Source organism: Amblyomma maculatum, chromosome 3 (assembly GCF_055883805.1).
Source record: "Amblyomma maculatum isolate TAMU_Amacu chromosome 3, ASM5588380v1, whole genome shotgun sequence".
Classification (NCBI taxonomy): Eukaryota; Metazoa; Arthropoda; class Arachnida; order Ixodida; family Ixodidae; genus Amblyomma; species Amblyomma maculatum.
The window spans coordinates 193,927,963-193,949,086 of NC_139346.1; the positions used below are offsets into that span (position 1 = coordinate 193,927,963).

The 21,124-nt window shown below is 44.8% G+C and overlaps 2 protein-coding genes across 3 annotated transcripts; both read left to right on the forward strand.

Annotated features, from left to right (window-relative positions):
• The first annotated feature begins 91 nt into the window (after nt 1-91).
• On the forward strand, nt 92-4,308 carry LOC146197315 (uncharacterized). Of its 2 annotated transcripts, none has more exons than XM_084599143.1 (4): nt 92-249; nt 1,814-2,642; nt 2,751-2,898; nt 2,963-4,308. In XM_084599143.1, exons 2-4 carry the CDS (start codon nt 1,836-1,838, stop codon nt 3,160-3,162), a joined length of 1,155 nt encoding a protein of 384 aa, XP_084455269.1. In that variant the 5' UTR covers nt 92-249; nt 1,814-1,835; the 3' UTR covers nt 3,163-4,308. The 2 variants fall into 2 exon arrangements, with proteins under 2 accessions (XP_084455269.1, XP_084455268.1); XM_084599142.1 differs by having other exon boundaries at nt 93-249; nt 2,960-4,308.
• Nucleotides 4,309-12,148: 7,840 nt separating this feature from the next.
• LOC146197316 (Parkinson disease protein 7 homolog) lies at nt 12,149-20,004 on the forward strand. Its single transcript, XM_084599144.1, has 5 exons — nt 12,149-12,329; nt 12,420-12,581; nt 14,872-14,941; nt 19,510-19,593; nt 19,712-20,004. The coding sequence occupies exons 1-5, from the start codon at nt 12,183-12,185 to the stop codon at nt 19,870-19,872; spliced, it is 624 nt and encodes a 207-aa protein (XP_084455270.1). The 5' UTR covers nt 12,149-12,182; the 3' UTR covers nt 19,873-20,004.
• Nucleotides 20,005-21,124: the final 1,120 nt, after the last annotated feature.

Sequence of the window (21,124 nt, forward strand, 5' to 3'; positions counted from 1 at the left end):
CAAAACATTTAATGTGTTTAATGCAGTTTTTTTTTTTTTTTTTTTTTATTGCGTTGATCGAGCTTTCGCAACTAGGGGGCCACGCAGGTCAAAGCCAGGCCACTGATTGGCCGAGGCGCTTTGCTAGCGCCACTAGCGCCACTAGCGTTTACTTCCCGCCGCCGACCGACCGTTGCGACGTCAGAACACTCGAAGACGCCGAGCCGCGAGGCCGCTCTTGCGGTGAGCCGCATGACTAGTCTTGTATAGGTGAGTATGTTAGGCCTAGGGGTAAATTTTTCTTCAGGAATCGGCGTAGTTAATTTGTAGCGATTATTACCCCCGTAGACTTGGCACAAGTGCTCTAGCAAGCTCTTCGCGTTTTAGAGAAGATTTTAAATCTTTTCAGCGATTTTTCATTTTATCGATCCTAGCGTTCTTTGTTCTCGATCGTTACGGAGGCCTTTTTTTCTCCTCGTTTAAAGCTGGAGCTCCGTATTAGTATTTTTAGAGCGAGCTGTTTCTAGGTAACATTTTGTCCGGCAGATTTCCGCGGCTCTTAAGATTTTTTTGTTCACGTCGTATGCGTTTAAAATCCAACTGGGCGACGACTTTTGCGCTAGTGTTTCGAGATATTCCCTGTAGGTGAGGAACATAATACTGCTAACGTTTTTTCGCTTGGCTAGCGTGTCGCCAGTTCTAAATTTATTAGATTTGTAGGACACGCTCGTGAGAGCCTGCCCGGTTAGGCCTTGTCGCAGCAGTGTTCGCCATTTTGGCCTACTGCTCCTTTGTTCTGGGAAGGAGGATCCGCCATATTTGATCGGCGTTCTCATGTGCGCTCTGGCAATGCGGTTTTAGCGGATTCTAGTAATTCCCGATTCAGCAGTTTTATCACATTTGCGCCGTTCGGTGCAAAGAATGGCGCGTCTTTATTTTTGACAACGGAGCGTTTTTTTAGCAAATTAAGGTACTAGTGGCGCGCTCAGGTTTTTGCGCACAGTTTTTTAATTGAAAATTGCCGGCCGCTGAAAACTGGTCGGAGAGAGCCTTCGATATGACAGCAAGCTGTTGGCCGCCGCGTTCGTAGTTAGGTGTAGGCGGCGTCCATTTCCATCTACGAATTTCTAATTCAGTTAACCCGGATTTTGATTGTCTGTTATGCCACGGAAAGATTTTTACTAGTTATACGATATGAGTGGCTGTAGTTCTACACTAGTACGCTGTAGCGTGGGCAGGAGCTTGTACAATGGCGGTTAGTGAAAATTCGCAGTGGTCGCAATCGTAAATGTTATATTGCACAGCAATTTCCTTTCTTACCGCTATATTATAGCGATATCGTTCCTTATCTGAATGCATTTTTCGGAGGTGAGGGAAGTAGTCCGTGTTGGAAGGAAATTATCCGCGAAGATAGATAGGCTTGGGTGGCAGGAGGGAGCCGACAAAATGGCGGTTAGCGAAGGCGTGCCTTGACGCAGCGGTCGCCATTTTGAATCTTGCCCCTAGCATTTTTAAATTTTCCTCTGAGGATGTTGCAGTCTCATCTTTATTCCTCTCAATTTCGAAATTCGAATCGATGTTCAGGAAAGTAATTCGAATTTTATAAAATGCTTTTTTGGTGTACCACGGAAGTTTGGTTACCGGTTAGGTTTTGCCTCGGCGTTATTGATCTGCCCCGACCACATTTGGAAATTTAGAATTATCGGATGCTAGAGTACGTTGAAAACTAATCAGCAGGGGGGGGGGGGGGGGTTGCATGTTTCTTAAAATTGTTTTCGTTACATGCTTCTACTAAATGTGCTAATTCGATACATGCATCTACTGCTCTTTGCAGCCGCGGCAACAACTGTGCCAAGATGGGGTCCCAACAATTCTGCCTGAAGTGGAACAACCACCAGTCGAACATGCTGGCCGTGTTCGAGCAGCTGCTCTCCAACGAAGCGCTGGTGGACGTTACGCTGGCGTGCGAAGGTCTCTCGCTGAAGGCGCACAAGATGGTCCTCTCCGCCTGCAGCCCGTTTTTCCAAGCGTTGTTCGTCGAGAATCCCTGCAAGCACCCTATTGTGATCCTAAAGGACATGCGATACATGGACCTTAAAGCGATAGTTGAATTTATGTACCGTGGCGAGGTGAACGTGTCTCAAGATCATCTCACTGCGCTCCTCAAGACCGCAGAGACGTTGAAGGTGAAAGGTCTTGCTGAAGTCACCAATGAGAACAAACATGGTGGACTCGTAACAAGTGTGGACGGTGCTGCGGACGCTAAGCCTGTGGGTACGCCGCGTGCCGAATCTCCTCCGCTCAGCAAACGAAAAAGAGGTAGGCCTCGGCGACGCTCGCCCAGCGACTCAAACAAGAGCGATTCTGAAGACGCACCACCGGCGACGCGTATTAAGGGGCCTGAGAGCCCCGAAATTATTGAGGACGGTAGTTTGTCTAGTGATCGTGTGGCGAATCTTCCCGCCGAGTCTCCGAGTCGGACTTCCATTGTGGCGACGACGTCTACTCTCGTGCCTTCAGGCGCTCGGCTTAGTTCAAGCGTTCAGGCAACGCCCTCTCAACATACTCAGGACTCTATTGGTGATGACATGGGGGAGGGCGACGATGCGGACTTTGATGTGGAGCCTTTGAACGTTATGGAACAATCTATGACGACCGAGAACGTAGGTTTTTTACTGCTGTGCTTTCCCTTTAAGAGTCTGTGCGGTGGACTCGAGTTTTACAGCGTTAAAGTAGTCAGCATTGTTCAGGATATTTTTTTTTTTTTTTAGGTTCCAGTGTTCCCGGACGTCGCCTCATCATCACAAGTACTAGGGGAGGAGTCACAGCAGTCACATCACACAGGGTCCACATCAGACAGCTCGGCACTTGTTCCTGTTCATCCTTCATTGCCTTCAGACATTTCCATCACAAGTCAAGGTAATCAGCTTGTCTGCATTCTTTCGCTGTCGGGAGTTGACTCTGGCCTTTTTCATTGCAGTAGACATCAAGCCGTCGCCTTCTAGTTTAATACCTTACGACGACCAGACGATATCGCCTGTTGTCGCCGCCTCTCCTGCCGCCACGCTATCCGGGGATGGCGCGTCCACGTCTATGGTCATGGACGCGTCTGGCGTTCCAGCCATCGCCGGCCCGTCCAACTACCAGCAGTCAACACCATCTCATGGTACGTATGACCTCTGACCACCACCCTGTCCCCCACCTTTCCTACTTTCATTCATCTTTGCCCCACGACGATCCTAGCCCCGAGAGTGCTTCGGGGTTCAGTTTCGGCTGCAATGTCGAGCGCTGTGCGGGTGCTACGGTTGTATCGGGCCTTACTTGAAACGTCAGTCTTGGTTTAAAACTGCCTTCATTAGGGCGTCAAAACTGCCTGAGACGATTGTTCTCTGTCCCAAGACCGGCGTTCTTTACTTGGTTAGGGTTGTTAGGTGTGTTGCCTTTTCTGTATCGCCATACTCTGTACACTTTGTCGGCAGTAAATTCTTAGTCTACTGCTTCCGTTATGGAGGCTTCTCAGAAGACGCCCAGTCATTTGTCCGGTGTCCTGTGTCGTTCAGTCATCGGCGCTTTATCGCGATACGCGTTCGCTCCGTGGACCTTGGAGAAGATGGAGTTCTCGTCGCGCGGTCGGTCCAGGCCACGTCGAGGATGACTTCGAGCCTGCGGTCATCACGCGCTTCCTCGGTTGCGTTTATTCGCGTCGCGTGCGTTCATCCCCATTCAATGGTTCAACCATCGCAGAAGACCCCTTCGACGGTGAGTTTCACTCAGTTACCTTAAATCTTCCGTGTATTTTTTTTTTTTCTTTAAAGTTAGCGTGAGGGCCTCAGGGTTTAACTGGTGTACTGCAGTGTTGTATTGTGTTGTACCTGCTTTGTACAAACAGCAATAAATTGGGATTGGTGGGGCGTGTGGTGTACTTGTGTGTAGAGTTTGACACGGGGCGGGCAAGTGCGTGTGTTTGGGTGGGGGAGGGGGTGTGAATGCTGGGATCCCGAACAAAAACATTTGATTGCTCGCCCCGATACATTACACTATATTAATAGTTGTATTGTGTATTTAGTGTTAGGTTCACCCGTATTGGTCAGCTTCACCTGTCATTGTTGAAATTTTGGTACCAAGCTTTCGCTTGGAATTCGGTGACTGGTGAAGTTTTCCATCCAAATTAAATTGTCCATGGACACGCACACCTCACAAACACGGGCAGAGTTCAGGGGGTGGGTGCCCTTTTTTTTGTGGGAGGGATTATTCTTGCAGGTGGTGTGGCCTCTGGGTATCCTGCCGGCTGCTGCTCACGATTTTGCAGAATAAATATGTTAAAAGTTCTGTACGAGTACTGTTGTGAATATGTTCTTGCAATACTGCACGACCCTGTTAAAGGGTGTTGTTGCTGTGCAAGGATGGTTGTACCGTGAAGCGGTGTGAATAAATGCGATATCGTAAACTTTACAGATCAAGCTGGTAAGAATAGTGTTTGCACGAAGTATAGATGTAAGAGTTTTCAAATTTGCGCTGGCATTAAGCAGAAATGATTGTTCGATCAAAATGACTATCCAAGGAATGCAAGGATAAGGATAACCTGTATTGACTGCGTACTGCAAATTTCGTGGCGCTGCTTGAAGGTTCACATGTGAAGGTCAATAGCTGAAAATACTCAGAATATAAAAACTAGGCAGCTATACATAACGCTGCGATTGGAGTTTAGGTGGCGAGCAGCAAGGAGCAACATTTGTGATGCGGGCGCGGTGAATTGAGATTTTCGTTACTTGGCCATAAGTCGAACCGGCGACCCGATAAGGGTGGGCCACCATCACTACCACACTCTCCCATTCCTCAAATCTCATTTCACATCTCAGTAAATGTATCATCGCGTTTTTCACAAGCTTGAAAGAGTGCTCAAACTTTCGTACAGCTAGAACCACTGGCAAATTCTGATAGTGCAATACTGGCATACAATTTTTTTTTTTTCTCCTTACCTGCCTTTTCCGAAAAGTGCATTAAACATTACATGTGGGGCATGAAACGAAGTGGACAGCAAAAAGTGGAGCTGTGCAAGAGCGATTTCCTAAGGTATGTTATTCGGATTTATGGTGCTAAAGTGACCAGCTGCGCCAAACAAGGTAAAAAAACTGATAGAGGTTGATAATGGATGGCTTGATAGTGTATTTAGAATGCTGGCGTCATTGAGGAATTTAAAAATGAACAGAATCGCCAATGGTTGTTTACCTAAAAGGAGCATGGAATGTAATTGGATGTGTTTTATAATGTAAAGTATTTTTTTTTTTTCTTCAATCTAAGTCCTCTACAGGCTGGGAAGATGTGAGCTGTGAGTACCGCCGCACCTTTCGCAGAGCTGCGTTCTCACCGTAAGGACTTACAACCACCTTCTTAAAACATTCTCAATTGATGCCTACTGGACTTACATTCTGCTAAAAAAGGGTTTTACGGTATGCAATTTATTGTTTGCTTGCTCTTTGCATGCAGCCTGACATATGTCTCAATTTTTTATGTAATCATTTTACACGAACTCTGCGGCACGCTCACTTCTTTCATTTGACCGAACAGGGCTTGCGCAGCATATGCATCAGCTGTTGCATTGCCATAATGCCAACATGGCTAGGGACCCAGCAGAACTGATTGCGATGTTTCCGAGATGTGATTTTCACTACGTTATGAATGATGTTATCTAAAAAAGGCTCTTGAGAATTTTTTGTTTGTAGTGCTGTGAGCATGCTCAAAGAATCAGTGTAGATAACGCTGTACTTTATTTTCTCTGATTATCTGCTCTGCAGGAACACACACAGGATAACACTCGGCCGTGAAAATTGAGGCGCACTGTGGCAGGCGTACCTTTTTTTTTTACTTTCGTCTTGAATTACTGCAATTCCTACCTGTGTTTCTTTTCGAGGCATCTATGTAAAATTCGGTGTAGGGATCATATTCTTACTGGAGCGTGGAAAACTCTTGCAGTGTGTGCTCATGTTGTGTTTGTTTTTTGTGTGTTAGAAGTCTCATACAGCAGGGAGGTTGTACCATGCATGTTGGCAGAGGGTCATTTCTTACCTGCACAGTTAGAGATTGAAGTCTAGTTAATAACAGTGGAATTTGGACTTCAAGGTAAAGCATATTGTTGACGTCTCAGGCAGTTGGTATGCCTCATAGTCAATGGCATATCAACTATATATAACGCAATATTATCTGCTTTACTGAATCTGATTATCCAAAGCGGAGCTGCACTAAGCTGCGTACTGGAATAAGTTGCGAGTAAGGATTTGTCTGCAAGCAATTGATTGTGACTTCCTTTTCTCTCACCAACATCTTATCTGGTTGTAGATGCTTCCTTTGTACTGACACGTAATACTGTTATATACCATGGTTTATTATGAGCCCCTAGCTTTCATTTGATTTTTCCTCTCACAGCTGCTGGCCTGCCCATCAAGCGGCAGAATGTGTGCTGCTATTGTCTCAGATGGCGTCATGTCGAGGGGCCCATATTGTTGTTTCTGTCATACTGCGTTTTTTTTTTTTTTTTTTTTTCACAGCACATGTATTGCTTTACTTGCAATCCTCCTTTTCATGTAATTTTTCTCATTGTAACTCTTATGATTGCTTCAATTGGGTGTGCTTTGCCATAAAGCCGGACCCGCATGGCGCGATTTCGGGCGCGATTGCCGCGCGGATGGTGGGACGCGCGCGTCATTCTGACGCGTTCCCACTATTTGCCACTATGAAATCGCGCCGCCGCGTGGTTCTACGCTTCGTAGAAAAAAACGCCTCGCGTGGCGCGTCCACTGACGTCACGGCCGCCGTCCACCAATCAGCGTGCAGTCACGTGTCATTTTGGTTTTTTGGTTCGCCAACAGATGGCTCTGCTCTCCGCGCATCTCGGCGGAACCTTTTCGGCGGAACTCCTCGGTCACAGCCGGTCTCGAGGGAGAGAGCGCTTTTCTTCTCGCGCACTCTCTCCCTCGAGACCGGCCGTGCATCGGTAAAGCTGGTGCGCGCGTCCAAGGAGCCACGTGCTTCACGTATCGTGCAAGGTCTATCGTGTTCGTTCGCGCGTAGTGTTTCGCACGCAATGTTGCTGTTCGAAATTACTAAAAAACTCTCCCAGACCCCACTTGGCCCTGGGGGGGACTTTGCCGGAGGTGTTGAATGGATGATGATGGGCTGATGAGTTATGTGTGACTCTGGGGCACGGCACCTCCGGGTGTCAATCCCCCTCCCCATCTGACAACGGCAAGTTTGATAAATACACTTTGGAGGAAATGTCGCTGTATAATTACATGATTGTTTTTATTGTAGTGTCCTGTAATTTAAAGGGTATATTATATATGCAGTAACAGAGATAACTCATCTCGTTGGGAGTTATGTGGTCTGGCAACCCGGAAAACGCGGCGCGTGTGTGTGTGTGTGTGTCTTTTTTTTTTTCTGGTCAGATCCCACTGGGTGATCGCCCGTTCAAAAGGGTACGACCATATCGCCATCGCCATCACCGCCTCTCAATTTTTCTCGTGCGGGTGCTCGCGCGTCGACGGCAACGCGGCTGTATGCCGCGCGTCACGTTTTTCGCTCGCGAAAAACGCTCCATGCGGTTCCGGCTTAACTGCACTAGCTTTTGCAATTTCCATTGCTTTTTTTGCATAAGTTTAGCCAGTCTCAGTGCTGTATATTCTGGTAAGAAGTAGACATAATATTTGATACCTTTTTGGGTGATGACTTGGGCTAGCTATGCGTGCTAGTACCACGTTTCGCATGCCTTCGAGTGATAAACTGGCCACTGCTTACCCTATGATGTATTCTTTGTGTGTCATCTCTTTTATGCTAACACATCTCTTAGAAGACCAAACCTGTGTATAGCCATCTAAATCACTCTTGCACAGCTAACACGTCTCTTGGGAAGACAAAACCTGTGTACAGCCATCTAAATCACTCTTGCACAGCTAACACGTCTCTTGGGAAGACAAAGCCTGTGTATAGCCATCTAAATCGCTCTTGCACAGCTAACACGTCTCTTAGGAAGATAAAACCTGTGTACAGCCATCTAAATCACTCTTGCACAACATCAACAAAGCCACAAAACCAGGGCATACGAAAGTATTACAAGATAGCATATACAGCTCGTTCTGCGTAGACAGTGGTTTGAAAAAATAGGGTGGGCACTTAAGGTTCTCTTTTATGTGCAAATGGGACAGCATTAATGACTCCTGTTCGCCAGCTCCCCTTGTGGTTAGTCCAGTGGTGGAAGTGCTGCTCTAAACTGCTTTCCCTGCTCCATCCTGCTCCAAAATGCAATATTGCTCCAGAACTGCTCCAAACTGGGTGCCTCAATGTTCTGCCATCAAATTTAGCAAAACACGGGAATAACGTCATAACAGCAGGAGCAAAGAGTTAACGCATCTTGCACTCGGCCTAATGCAAATACAATCTTTTTAAGGAAAGGAAGGGTGAAGCATAATAAGTATTTGTTCTCAAGTAAATTAGTATGCGCCACGGGTGATTGGAGAGAATTAATTGCGAAAAAGATGCACTGGGTGTGTGACATAGCACCTCCTCCCAGTCTTTTGAATCATTGGTGGAGAGAGAAGCGAGAGCAGCAAGCGAAGGATATAGCGCAATCTACTGTGAGCCTTTAGGAAACTTGTACGACTGCAAGAACTGCTCAAATTATTTTAATGGTTCTGCAATGAAAACAAGCAGGAGTCTCTTTGTCGATGGCATGCTTGTCAGGCCTACGGCAGAAAAAACCATACTTGAAGCGTTCTAGGGTGGTACGCCAAAGGTGTCAATCACTAGGAAGCTTCTCAAGAGTGTTAGAAAGCCATACGGGACCTATCGCAAAGATGTTAAAACTGAGCCCCAGCATTGCTCAAGTAAAGAATGATGAACTGTTAGCAAGGAGGCAGTGAAGTAAAAAAGCTGAAGGATGAAAAGGCTGCCCTTCAGTGCCATTTATCTTTTCTGAAGACATTGTTGGCCAGTACTCGGGAATTTATCAGCACAAGCATAGAATCAAAATGGATTGCACAAGATAGAGGGCGGAAATGTGCCCATCAATGTGAACTCCAAATTAGCGGCGCTGCTTGAGCGCATTGAAGTGGTAGAGTCGACAATTGAATCTATCAAGTCAAAATAGGCAAAATCTTTAGGTAAGACTAAGTGCTCAGCTATGAAGTGCACCAAATGTTCCGTTCGCTGCTAGTCTGTTTTAAGCTGTTGCTAAGGTGAGTGTGTAAATCAGCATCTTAACATGCTTTAGTTGCTTGGCTTGTCAGAGATGAGTGTGAAGTTGAAAAGGCATTGAACTTGCATAAAAAGGAATCAGATTGGACATATTTATTTTGAAAAGAGAAAACTGCAATTATCACAGGCATTTGAACCTAGAAGTGTGCTCTAAAACACTAATTTCGTTGCTCCAAAGCTGCTCCGAAATGGCTTTATTACTGCGCTCCCAAAGCTACTCCAAAATGCTCGAGCCTGCTTCCACCCCTGGGTTACTCGCGTTTGCTCACATACAGTTTCCTTTAAAAAATGGCGGACACTCAAGCCATGATATCGCTTCTACTGTTGAGATGAAGCTTACATTCTCCTAATTTTTTGTGCCGGGTTCCAAGCCATGTTGAAGTAGATATACAAAAGAGCTGACATGTCGCACAAGCTCAAAAGAAGAAATTAAATAAAATATGTGTCCCCTACAAAGGCTGCATTAAAGTGGAACATTGTAAACTGGAATATAATGGAATAGACTAAATGGAATATAATGAAGGAAATAAAAAGATTCCCCTGGTAAAACCCATCGTAGGAGGGTGGAAGTCACGCATGCACAAAGAGTGTTTCAATGAAGCAATTTTATTTTGTCTTCATATTGAATACATATTATATGTGACAGACAACTTTTTACTTACACAACAGAAAAAACCTCTGTGAGTAATGTGGAGATAAACTCACATACATACCACCACAATTCGTTTCCATGCGTAAGGTAAGGAAAAAATATTTTGCTTGATTCCATAGTGAATTAACCCCTTCCCAGCCCAGTTTGCCTCTAGGAGACAATTTACTTTTTGAAACTTCATCTGCTTCTATTTCTCTAAAAGAATCGGGGATTCTAAACAAATTGTGGTATCTTCAAAATAGTTCTTTAAAGAAATTTACCTTGTGTTTGGCACATATACACTGGCCTTAGTCATTGTGAGCCATAAATCACAGTGTCTTTTAGGCTGGGGTTGGTCATGTGCAATTGCTAGCATCACTGGACTTGAAACAAACAGCCTCGTTAGAGTGTCTCTTTACATTTCTGTCACTTTTTATATGGCGTCATGCTCTGTTTCTGATGCGCAGCCTCTCAAATCATCTCAGACACTGACTGTCCAGTCATTCCCTCATATATGTGCTCATTAATTTCAGACTCTGTCCTTCTCGGTCCACTCAAGCATATCGGCATCCTTATTTCTGCTAGTTTAATCTTTTGCCCACTGGACTTCTTATGGAGTGCACTTCAGTTCTGTGCACAACTGGTGGCCTCACCTATTTTCTTTACACAATTGATCCTTCACCTTAAAAGCGATCTTGTCACAAAAAGAACCTTTAACAGTCTTCCAATACCATCAAGTGCTGTAGTGTACCTTGAACAAATAGAAATTTTATACAAATTGCTCAGTGAAATATGTATTCTGTAATGTGTAACAGCTGCTGCCGATGGCCGCTGTTCTCAGTAGTACTAAATTTGGAGTAGCTGTACTTGAAGATAGAGTATAGCAGGAGGAGTGTGAAGATGAAAACATAAGGTACACATATGACTGCCTCACTCATGCTCTAGTGTCAGTATTAGTGTCAACAGTGTCAAGAGGAAAATGACGTCCAGTCCCGGGCCTCGGCAAGAGCGCAAGAGGTCGCTGACAGACTTGGACTGCCGGTCACCTGGAGCAGCTGAATGCAGCCCAAGGCAAAAACCAATTGCTGACTGATGGACATTTTAGCGGCACAAAGCCTGGGATTTCTGAAACAAACAATCCCAATAAAGATGAACATTCAAATGTGCCATGAGCATCGAATGCGAGGGTTTTGGATGCAAAAGCAAAGCACATGGGGTTCTTTCTCCGACAGCTAGCGCGCAGTGCACAGGCACCTTTCGTATTTTACTGCTACCAAAATGCAGCCGCCAAAGTTTCAAGCCGATATTCATAATTAGAGTACATAGATGCACTGAACTTGCATAATAGTGATATAATTTGATTCCATTTTACATTAATGATATATTTTTCTCAGCGTGCAGAATGCCCTCAAAAGGCAGTTGATGCTCTTTCAAGAAGTTGCATGATTTGTGCGTACATATGCTTCCCGAGTTGAACACATTTTAAGCTGTGCGTGTGATTTTTAAGACCTGTCTGCTCACATTGCACTTGGTATGCCATATGTATGTAAGCAACTAAGCAACTGGAAGATAAATTGCCCTTTAATTGCATGCTTTCGTAGCATATGGAAGGTTGTATTAAAAATGTATTTAATGGCCGCGCCCACTGTCCAGTGGGACGTTACAGATTAGATTCAATAGATCTATGGGGACATACCAAGTGAGGCAAAAGCAAAATTATAGGAAATGCAAAATATAAGGAGGAGCTGGTTCTTTGTGCATCATATTCGAAACTTAGTCATTAAGAACAAGGTAGCCTGTTGCAACAGTAGTCTGCGATCCGTAATGCCAGAAACAAAAACGGTGCAAAAAATATATATATATAGCTGTTGTTTTGGCTGTAGGAAGAAGGATAATGAATATGCATGGGCCTGCTACTGGCTCTGTACCTGGGCCACCTCCGCTGTCTCGTGCGGGCACAAGCGAAAATAGAGAAGACAGGAAAAAGAAGAGAAGAAGGGTGAGAAGGACGCGCGCCGCAACAACAGCCGTCGTCCACCACAGTAACAGTGGCGGGTACAGTGACGGCCTACAACAAATAAAATTCGGTGGCTGGCTAGCCCCCGCCGCAAGCGGCGTTGACCTACCGTCCCAGCCCCGTAGGGCCAGGAACTGCCACCCTTCACCACCTCGATCTCTCCCCTAGTTGAGCTCCCTTTCATCTGTTATTTTGATTTCGCTACATTTTGTTTTTTGTGTGTGGCTTGGCTTGGCCGGCCAAGGCATCGCGCTCGTCCTCAGTCATATCATCATCACTACAAAAAACGAAAGTTAATGAGTAAAGTGCATGAACGCACGGTTGGTGTGTGCGTTGGGCCGGCGGTATCGCACTTCTTCGAGTTTAAATATGGCCAAGAAAGCTCTCTTGATCCTCACCGAAGGTGCTGAAGAGATGGAAGCAGTAATATCAGCTGACGTGTTGCGAAGAGCTGGTGTGAGTTCAGCTTTCCTGAAATCTTGCTGCCCGGTTTACGCTCGTGTTTACGTGCGCTTGACTGTGGCGTCGTCTTTCTCTTCCCTTCAGATTGACGTAACAATCGCTGGCCTTCGCGGCACCAGTCCTGTGAAATGTAGCCGAAATGTTGTCGTTTTGCCTGACAAGAGCTTGGAGGAGGCTACGTCGCAAGGACCTTACGATGTCGTCGTTTTGCCCGGTGGGCTCAAGGGTGCTGAAAGCCTAGCGGCGGTAAGCTGCCGCCCCTAACCGGTCGTAAACTGCGGCTCGACTTGTGTGTGTACTATGTTATTATGGTGAGGACTTTTTTTCCCACGGTAACTTTTATCACTTGTTCTGCGAGATCGAGTGACGTCCTTCTAGGAAATATCATTTTGAAATAATACAACTTAAATAAACGGAACAGAAGAAGGAACACGTATACAAGCTCTGCCATAGTTGCGACTAACCTTACTGAAAGTGCAAGATCAGTTGCCGCGAAGGCAGCTATCTAACATTAATGCGCAACAATCCACGACACAATAAACAGAACGACAGATGCGCACGCTACCAACTGGTTATTTAACACGCGCTATGACGCACCGCACCACGTTGTCGCTTTGAACCAAGCCCGCAAAAAGATACCGTTAAAATTAAATATATATATATATATATATATAGAGTTAAACAAATAAAAGAAAAAAAGCAGCTCTGTTCATTTCACCTGTCCATATAATGCGCTGCTTTCATTGTTAATCAGGTGATATTACCAAAAGCAATGCCATTGGAGCAAAAGCAGTCCAAAAACATAACAGAAAAAAATAATTCTATAGGAACAATAAGAACACAACAAAAACATCCATTTTGCAGTCCTGCAGGCTTGACACCATCAGACAAATGTTCTTTTTTGACAAGATTAGTTGTTTGTAAATAAGATTAAAGAAAAGACCTTTTATTCCTTCAAAGGGCTACAGAGCTCTCTCTGACACATGTGCTGCCTTTTTTTTTTTTTTTTGATCAATAAAGCTGCAAGAATTTTGCTCGCCACCTGATTGCTTCTCCTGCCACGAGTCTTCCTTTAAAGACCACCAGCAGTAAAATTTCACTTAGTCTGTGATGCCTCCTAACATGATTGGTGTGACATAAAACTAATCGTAATGGTATTTGTTACTTCCTAAGAAACTATTTCTGTAGTTGCAGGCATTTCAAAAGATCAGTAGCAAGCGATGCAAGCAACTGGTTGCCTGTCGCAGAGTTGGGCAGAACGGGCACTCTACGAGGGGCATTCATAAAGTTTCTTATTATCAGCAGTATGATCGACTTTTAGCGTAATATTGAAACTGTTCTATATAGCACCACAGGCTACTGCTAGGGTATCAAACTAAATACAGCAGTATCCTTTAGGAAGTCAGGACCACTCCCAGTAGTCCTCTTTGTTTTTGAAAGGCCACCTTTCAAAGAAAATTCCTGCCAAGTTAATGGCGGTGCATAGTAATAATGTCGTTAAATGATGCAGAAGATTTTAGGTCACTTAAACAAGCCTGGACGACAAAGAATGGAGTTGCCGGCCGTCTCTGGCTGGTGTACCAGAAATTGCCACGAGAGCAGGGATAGTGGAACATGTTACTATGAGTGCGCACTCAGTACCCACCATTTTTTACAGTAACCTGCCCATGACGAAGGTTCCTGTGCGCTTGCAAAAACCTTTTGCCTGCTCTATGAAATGCACCGCTTCACTTAGCACAGGTGATAATAACACGTGCAACCGTCTTAGGCTATAAAATTTTGCATAAACCTCCATATTCACCTTACCGTGCACTAAACTTCTTCCTCTTCCTTCCCACGAAGAACACACAATGAGAGAACACTTCAGGATGACGAGGAAGTGATTTTTTAAGTGAATGCTCTGCCAGAACACAAATAATGAAGCGGTCTAGAACGATGGTCTGTGCCAGCTCGTCCATCAATGGCAGAAGTGCGTGGTCTTGGACAAAGAATATGTAGATAAGCTCCTCCCAGAGTTTCATTGTTTTATCTGTGTTTTTTCTTGCTAATAATACGAACTTTATGACCGCCCCTCATATTGCTGTCCTCAAGCCGGGCCCATTATTCGTAAACAGACTCTAGATGACACATATTAAAAGGCATGGAGACTGAAATATGGCTAGGCAGTGGTCTTGCTACAGTGGTGACATTTCTGTACTTTCATGCACGAACTGTGCTTAAACGACGTGTAGCAGGCAAAGACACGAACATGCGCAACAGACAAGAATGCACACGTCACATGCATTTTCGAATTACCCGAAACATTAAGCAAAACAAGTTAGTATTGTCTGGGTTGGCAGATTTCGGTGAGATGTCCTTGCTTTTTGTAACTACCGATCATGTGGCTTTAGGATACAGTATGTTAATTGGACAGTCGGTTTCTTCAGGAAAGGGAATTGGAAGGCACTTATTGTGCTGACTTTGTTGAACATCACAGTAAATTTATTGTACCCTTGCAGTGGAGGCGCATGCATAATTTTCAACTCCTTCTTTATAGAGTCCAGCAGTTGGAAAGCTACTGAAGGAGCAGGAGCAGAGTGGACGGCTGGTCGCTGCAATTTGTGCAGGTAACAAGTATTGCATATTTATTGAGTAAATCTGTGCTATTTGGCATTTTTTCCCACAGCCAGCTGTCTAGTAGTGGGCCGGTCATCTTGTGTGTCTTGTAACCACCATGTGGCATGTCTACACACTTGTGGCAAAGTTTTTTTATTCATTTGAAAAGTTGTTACCTATGTTGTTAGAGCCGTTTTCTTATGGAAGGGAGTATGTTTCACCAGCTACTTGAGCAGTCATTATTTGGTTTGATTTTGCATTGTGCAAGGAGAATCTGCCCTCCTTGGTGTGAGTATCAAAAAACAGTTAGATGAGCATCACATATTTGAGAACAATTTAGGGGAGTACTGCGTCAGTGCAAGAAAGGTTACAGTGATGTTACTAGGTGGGTGTGGCACTCGTGGGTGCGTTCACATCACCGTGGGGTGACGATATAGACTTATCGAAGATCTTTATTTAGGTCCCAATGAACTCATTTTTCTAATTATGAAATTCACATTCTTCTCTGACCTAGTTGTGTGAGAAAGCTTTTCACATTAAAATATCTTTGCTACAGAGCACCCACGGAGGCATTTCAAAGCAATTGGCATTGCCTCGGTTAATTAGATGCCTCACTTAGTCTGGGATTTTATTGTCTCACAGAATCGTCTCACCGTAGCTTGAATATACCCGAGGATGTTTGTGGCATCGCCAGAAATGAGAGCAGTGATTCTCCTGCACACCCCTTAAATGGGGGAGGCTTTTGGGAGTGTTAGGGCTTCACTGTCCCCCCCCTCTTCTCTCCCACTTTCACTCTGATAGTGGAGTACGAGAGGGATGTCACTGCTGTCAAGTGGTAGAAGTTTGGTGTGTGTCCAAAAGTGCACATCTGCGCTGCCTGCTCTGTCCCTTCACCGTAGTCGTGTTCGGTCAGTCTGCTCTCTTGAGACTCTGGGAGTGTGGTCGGACCAGACGAGGGATGAGGAAGCTGGAAATTGGCTTGCTGTGAGGTAGCGAGGAAACTTTATACAAAATATTTACATGATCATCACTTTCAAGTCAGAGTAAGAACATAGAGACAAGGCAGTCATCAGGGCCACGAGAGGAATCGACTAACACACGTTCCTGTTCTCTCCATAGCTTCCCTTATGCCTAGGTCCCTAGACAGAAACTATAGGCACTTCAGAAATGAAATGAAATCATGCTGTTTTATTTATCTCGCCCAGTATTACGTATGGGGGACACAGTACACAGAGGTAAAATGTTGCAAGCCACAGTGTGAAGCACCCTCTATGTTCTTTGGTCATGTGGTGACAGTGGCTAAGCATTCATGGGGTTGTACGAGGGATTTTTATGTATGTATATCGTATATCAACTGCACTTTACAAATAATGCATGCATTTAATTTGAAAAAGAAAATTAATAAAGAACGTGAAAATTCTTGCAGCAGGTGCCCGAGACCCTGCTGCAGTATTTAAAAGGAATCTGAGACTGCCTGCGCTCGATTGTAGGGACTGCATGATGGCGTAGTCGGCAACCATTTTTGCTCTCAGTGGTGGTCAGAACATTTTTCCTCTGTAACGTCTGGTTGAAATTGACTTTTATTGTTCACACATTAACTATCATCGGTTCGTGCTGTATTAAGGTGCAGACTGAGTAAATTGTCAATGCTCGTGAAATATTACTAAAAAAAATTGGGACACTGTACTTGTCACCTGTGAAGCCAGCCAGCCTTACTGTTCGTTTAATATGATTACATTCACTTGAGAAGTTTTATTTATGTTTTCCCATTTTGCTTGCTTTTTGTTTAAAGTGTAAAAAAAAAGAGAAAGAAAACCTTTATTTCGGCCCATTAAATAAAAGTCTTTGGAATTACAGGGTTTGTTCTGTTTGGAGGTGGATAGGAGCGCTTGGCTCTAGGCAACCTCTAAAGCCAGGTCTGTGGTTGTACCACGGGGTCCGAGCTGTGCACCGCAGCCTCCCAGTCCAAATTGTTGTTTAGCTAGAGTTGTGCCTTCCACTCTAGGCTTTAATCAGGGCAATCACTTGGTATGTGCATAAGGCCTGCTTTTGGAGTATTGCAGTTTTTGCATTTTTGCATAACATAAGTGAAAGTTTACGGAGATTGGAAAAAGAGCGAGTTTGTAACTGCCTTCAGTTAGCTGGCTGCAATTTATTAGGTGACTTGTATGGGGGGTTATTTTTGCCTAATCTCATAGTATTCTATCGTAATTTTATGAAATGTTACCGTGCAATCCCTCACTGAGCCCCGGTAAAGCTCACCCACCATGTGGCTAACCAAGCCTTGGGCATAGTTGTGGCAGCCTCCCTGAGTGCGAGGAGTGGGCTGGGACCCAGATAATTTGATCCTTGTGATCAGATGGTGAATATTTGTTTAATTTGAAGAGCACATCTGTGAATTTTTCTGCTGAAAAAGTTTGTAACTGCAGATTTGGAATCACTGAATTTGATCTTTGCAATGCTTTCACTGATAGCTGAAGTTGTGCACCCTCTTCAGCCTCCTCTGCATTTCTGAGGAGTGGCCCGTGGCCAGATTTGAGTAGTGTTTGTGTGGAGCTCTTGTCCTTGCTTTTCTTCTGTCTTTGTGGTTCTCTGAGGGCATGTTCTTAGGGGTTTGGGTCCACCCTCAAGTTTTGTGGTTTATGAGTGGGATTCAGCATAATGGGTATGTATGGATCCATCAGTTCAGTTCAGTCGTTCAGTCATGTCCGACTCTTCGTGACCCTATGGACCATATCACGCCACGCTTTCCGGTCTCTCACTATCTTCCTAACATCACATAACTTCATCTGCAGCGCCTCGAGGATGCCATCTAATGGATCCATATCAGATCCCTAATCCCTCTATCATGTGTCTTCCCGCTTCAGTTTTGAATGCTCTGTTTAGCTTCCCAACAGTGCTGTCACTAGCCCATTCGAGGAGTTTTTTTTTTTTTTTTTGTTAGTTGTGCAATGCCAACTTTTAGAATTGTCTGATAAGACCGCATTTTTTTTTTTCTTTTTTCTGTAGGGTGTGGATGCAAGTGGGGTAAGGTATAGACTGTGCGTTGTGTTGCGTTGGGTTTTATAGCTCATAAGCGATTAAATCTGTCACGCACCATGCACAAAAATAGACTATGCAGATTTGTACAATTGACTGTAGCAACCTTTTTCACTTTGGGTTCTGTAGAGATCCTTCTTGATGCCATTACTGACCCCTTGTCGCATATGCTTGGCCTTGAGCAGAGACAAGAAAGCTGCAAGACGCTAGAAGCGACAAAGTGCCATTTGGAATACTGGTTGTGCTTTGGGGCATTGTGGTTGTATTAGAAGCACAGGCTTGAGACATTCACCATTGTATTTCTCTTATTTTAAAGACTGAGGTGCATGTTAAGCAAAAAAAGAGAGCAATGCGACAAGGCAATGCATCGAAAGCAATCATAATTCGCTCCATCGCCTGCTGGGGAAGATACATACTCATGACAGCGCTAACCGACGGCAACGTGAAATGGCGACAATGCTGTGTGTTGCTGGCATAGTACACTACTAAACTATTTGGAAATGCAACAAGAGTCATATGGTGCATTCGTTTGGGGGGACGAGAGCAGAGGCGCCGAGCAGTACAGAGCAGTACAGGAGCACGCCGAGCGAGGGTGTAACTATCCTCCCACGGGAACACTCTGTGTTTCGAGAGCAGAGCGCCACGGCCATGTGACCGCACTTCTCTCCTCGGCATTCTCTGCCTGCTGCAGTGATAGCAGTTGCAACCCGAGGAGAGGCCAATGCTCCGTGTGGAACCGCTTGTTTTTGTATGCCTTTGTTCTTCCAGCGCGGTGATCTGCCTCCTTTGGCCCTTTCGACGCCAGCAGCGACTCTCAAACATGCATACAGCACCTGAGCAATGCTTTCCGCTCGCCGAGCGGCGACGCATTGCAGCCACCATTTTGACCGTTCCCGACTCAAGAGAGAAAAAAGAAAAAAAGAAGGCGTGGATATGACGCTTTATGCCATGTGACTTCCTCTACACTCGCTTTAGACGAGGGAGCAGCGGGGAGCGCACTTGGGTGCTCTCAGCGGAGGAAAAAAGCCCTCCTCCTCGACCATAAGAAGCCAGTGATTCTACTCCTGCTGTCCCACTGGAGGGCGCCCGCTTGTCTGAGAGCACTTTCGAAGTGCTCTCAAGTGCGCCTGCTCTCCCACTCGAATTCGCCAATAGCAGTTGCAAGAATTTAAGTATTTTGCGACAGCATGCCAGTTTTTGCGTACTTGTAGCTCAGCCTTAATTCTTCTGGCCTGGCCATGTGGTAGGACCAGCGGTATACCATATAAGGTATGGCCAACATCACCATGTCCACTATAGGTCAAAGGCCTCTGCTAATGCTCCCCAGTTATCCTCGCCCCAAATCAGCCATGGCCTACCTATTGTAAACTTCCTAATCTCATCTCTTAACCTGATTGCTGGCTGTCTCGTGATACATTGTCCCTTTTTCGGAATCCATTTTTGATTGCTGCATTGCTGAAATGAGAGTAAAGCATTTTTTGTCATTTTTCCTTGATTGTAAATTGAGCCAATCGTTTTGTTTACATGTGTTTTCATGCAGCCCCCATTGCTCTGAAGAGCCATGGCATTGGACATGGAAAGCAAGTCACATCACACCCGAGCAAAAAAGATGAAATTTCTAGTGGTAGGTAGTGAAGACTATGCATGTATATTATTTGAACGCAGTGCTGTTTCTCTTGCAGAATTCTTCTTTTGTGTGCCTGATGCCTACTGGAAATATTTCACTCTTTCTCGCGTTGCAGGTGGCTACAAGTACAGCGAAGATAGAGTGGTGGTTGACGGCCACTTGATTACGAGCCGGGGCCCAGGCACGACGTTTGAGTTTGCCTTGGCCATCGTGGAAAAGCTGGAGAACAAAGCAGCGGCAGACAAGCTGGTTCCACCCATGCTGGTTAAGGTGTGACTTCTGTGGCTGCCTCAAGTCGGCTGACGACTGCTTATCACTTATTCCCTTTAGTTTTGTTACCACTGGAATTCTTGGTCTTGGCTAGTTCGATTTCATAGTTTGTCCAAATAAATGCGCTTGGGTTTTTGAGTTGTTGTGTCCGAACAAATGAAAGAAAATGGATGAAGACTTCATTACAAATTTTGGATGTTAAAGCCATCAAAAGGAGGAATAACTGTCATTCATCAAAACTACGATGAGCGTGTGACAGTTGTTGCAGTCTTGAATGCAAAAGATGGTATTTTGATTCATTCCATGTGCTTGTCTCATGCTAACAGCCGGCTGGAAGTTGACTTGGTTAATGCGAGGGCAATATAAAACATGGACTCAGAAGTTTCAAGTTTTGGCTCTTGGCTGTCTCCCCGTAAAAATGTCTAGAACGTCTGTTGTCAGCAAATTCGTTTCTTTTCTTTTTTTTTCTTTTGACATGCAGGGAGATATTGTTTAGTGTGCCAGCATATGCTGTCATAATAGACTAAGTATTAGTAGAAAACAAATTTTTCATTTTTGTTTTTGCCAATTGCATGCTCATGCAAAAATTGCCTTTTTGCAAAAAATGTCAATAATTTGAGGCATTGACAATTCAGTGAATATAATTCCTGCGAGATCTGCATGCTATTCCTTTTCACAATTGGAAATGTAAAATGCAGCGGTCACTGTCGTAGCATGTGTATTTCTTTAGAGATTTTAACTTCCGTAAGATGTCCATTACGCACATCTGGAGACACTATCGGCACTTTTCGAGCTCCTCAGCATGGTCATTGCTATGTGCTAAGACTCTTGCTGCCGCCAAACTCGTTTTTCAATGCGTAAAAGTAATTGCACTTGATGCATTCACAGCAGTTGGTGAAAAGTCAGTCTCCTGGAAATTGCCATTAGATTCCTGACAGTAGAGAAGTGTGCAAACTTTGGAATCATATCCCGGGCGAAGTGAATAATAAAATTGTGCGTGCAGAAATTATACTTCTCAGTGAACATCTCAACTACTTTATGAGGGAAGGGATGAAGGAGGGCATGAAAGAAGGATAGCTGTAGAGGGCTTCTCAATAATTTCTACCGTGTGTGGTTATTTAATGCGCAGTGACATATTGCAGCAGCCTGCGGGTGTCTGGTTTCGCCATAATTGAAAGGTGGCCACTGCTGCTGAGATTGAGCCCGCGTCATTGGGCTCAGCGACCAAGTGCCCTAAACGCTGAGCCCACCATGGAGG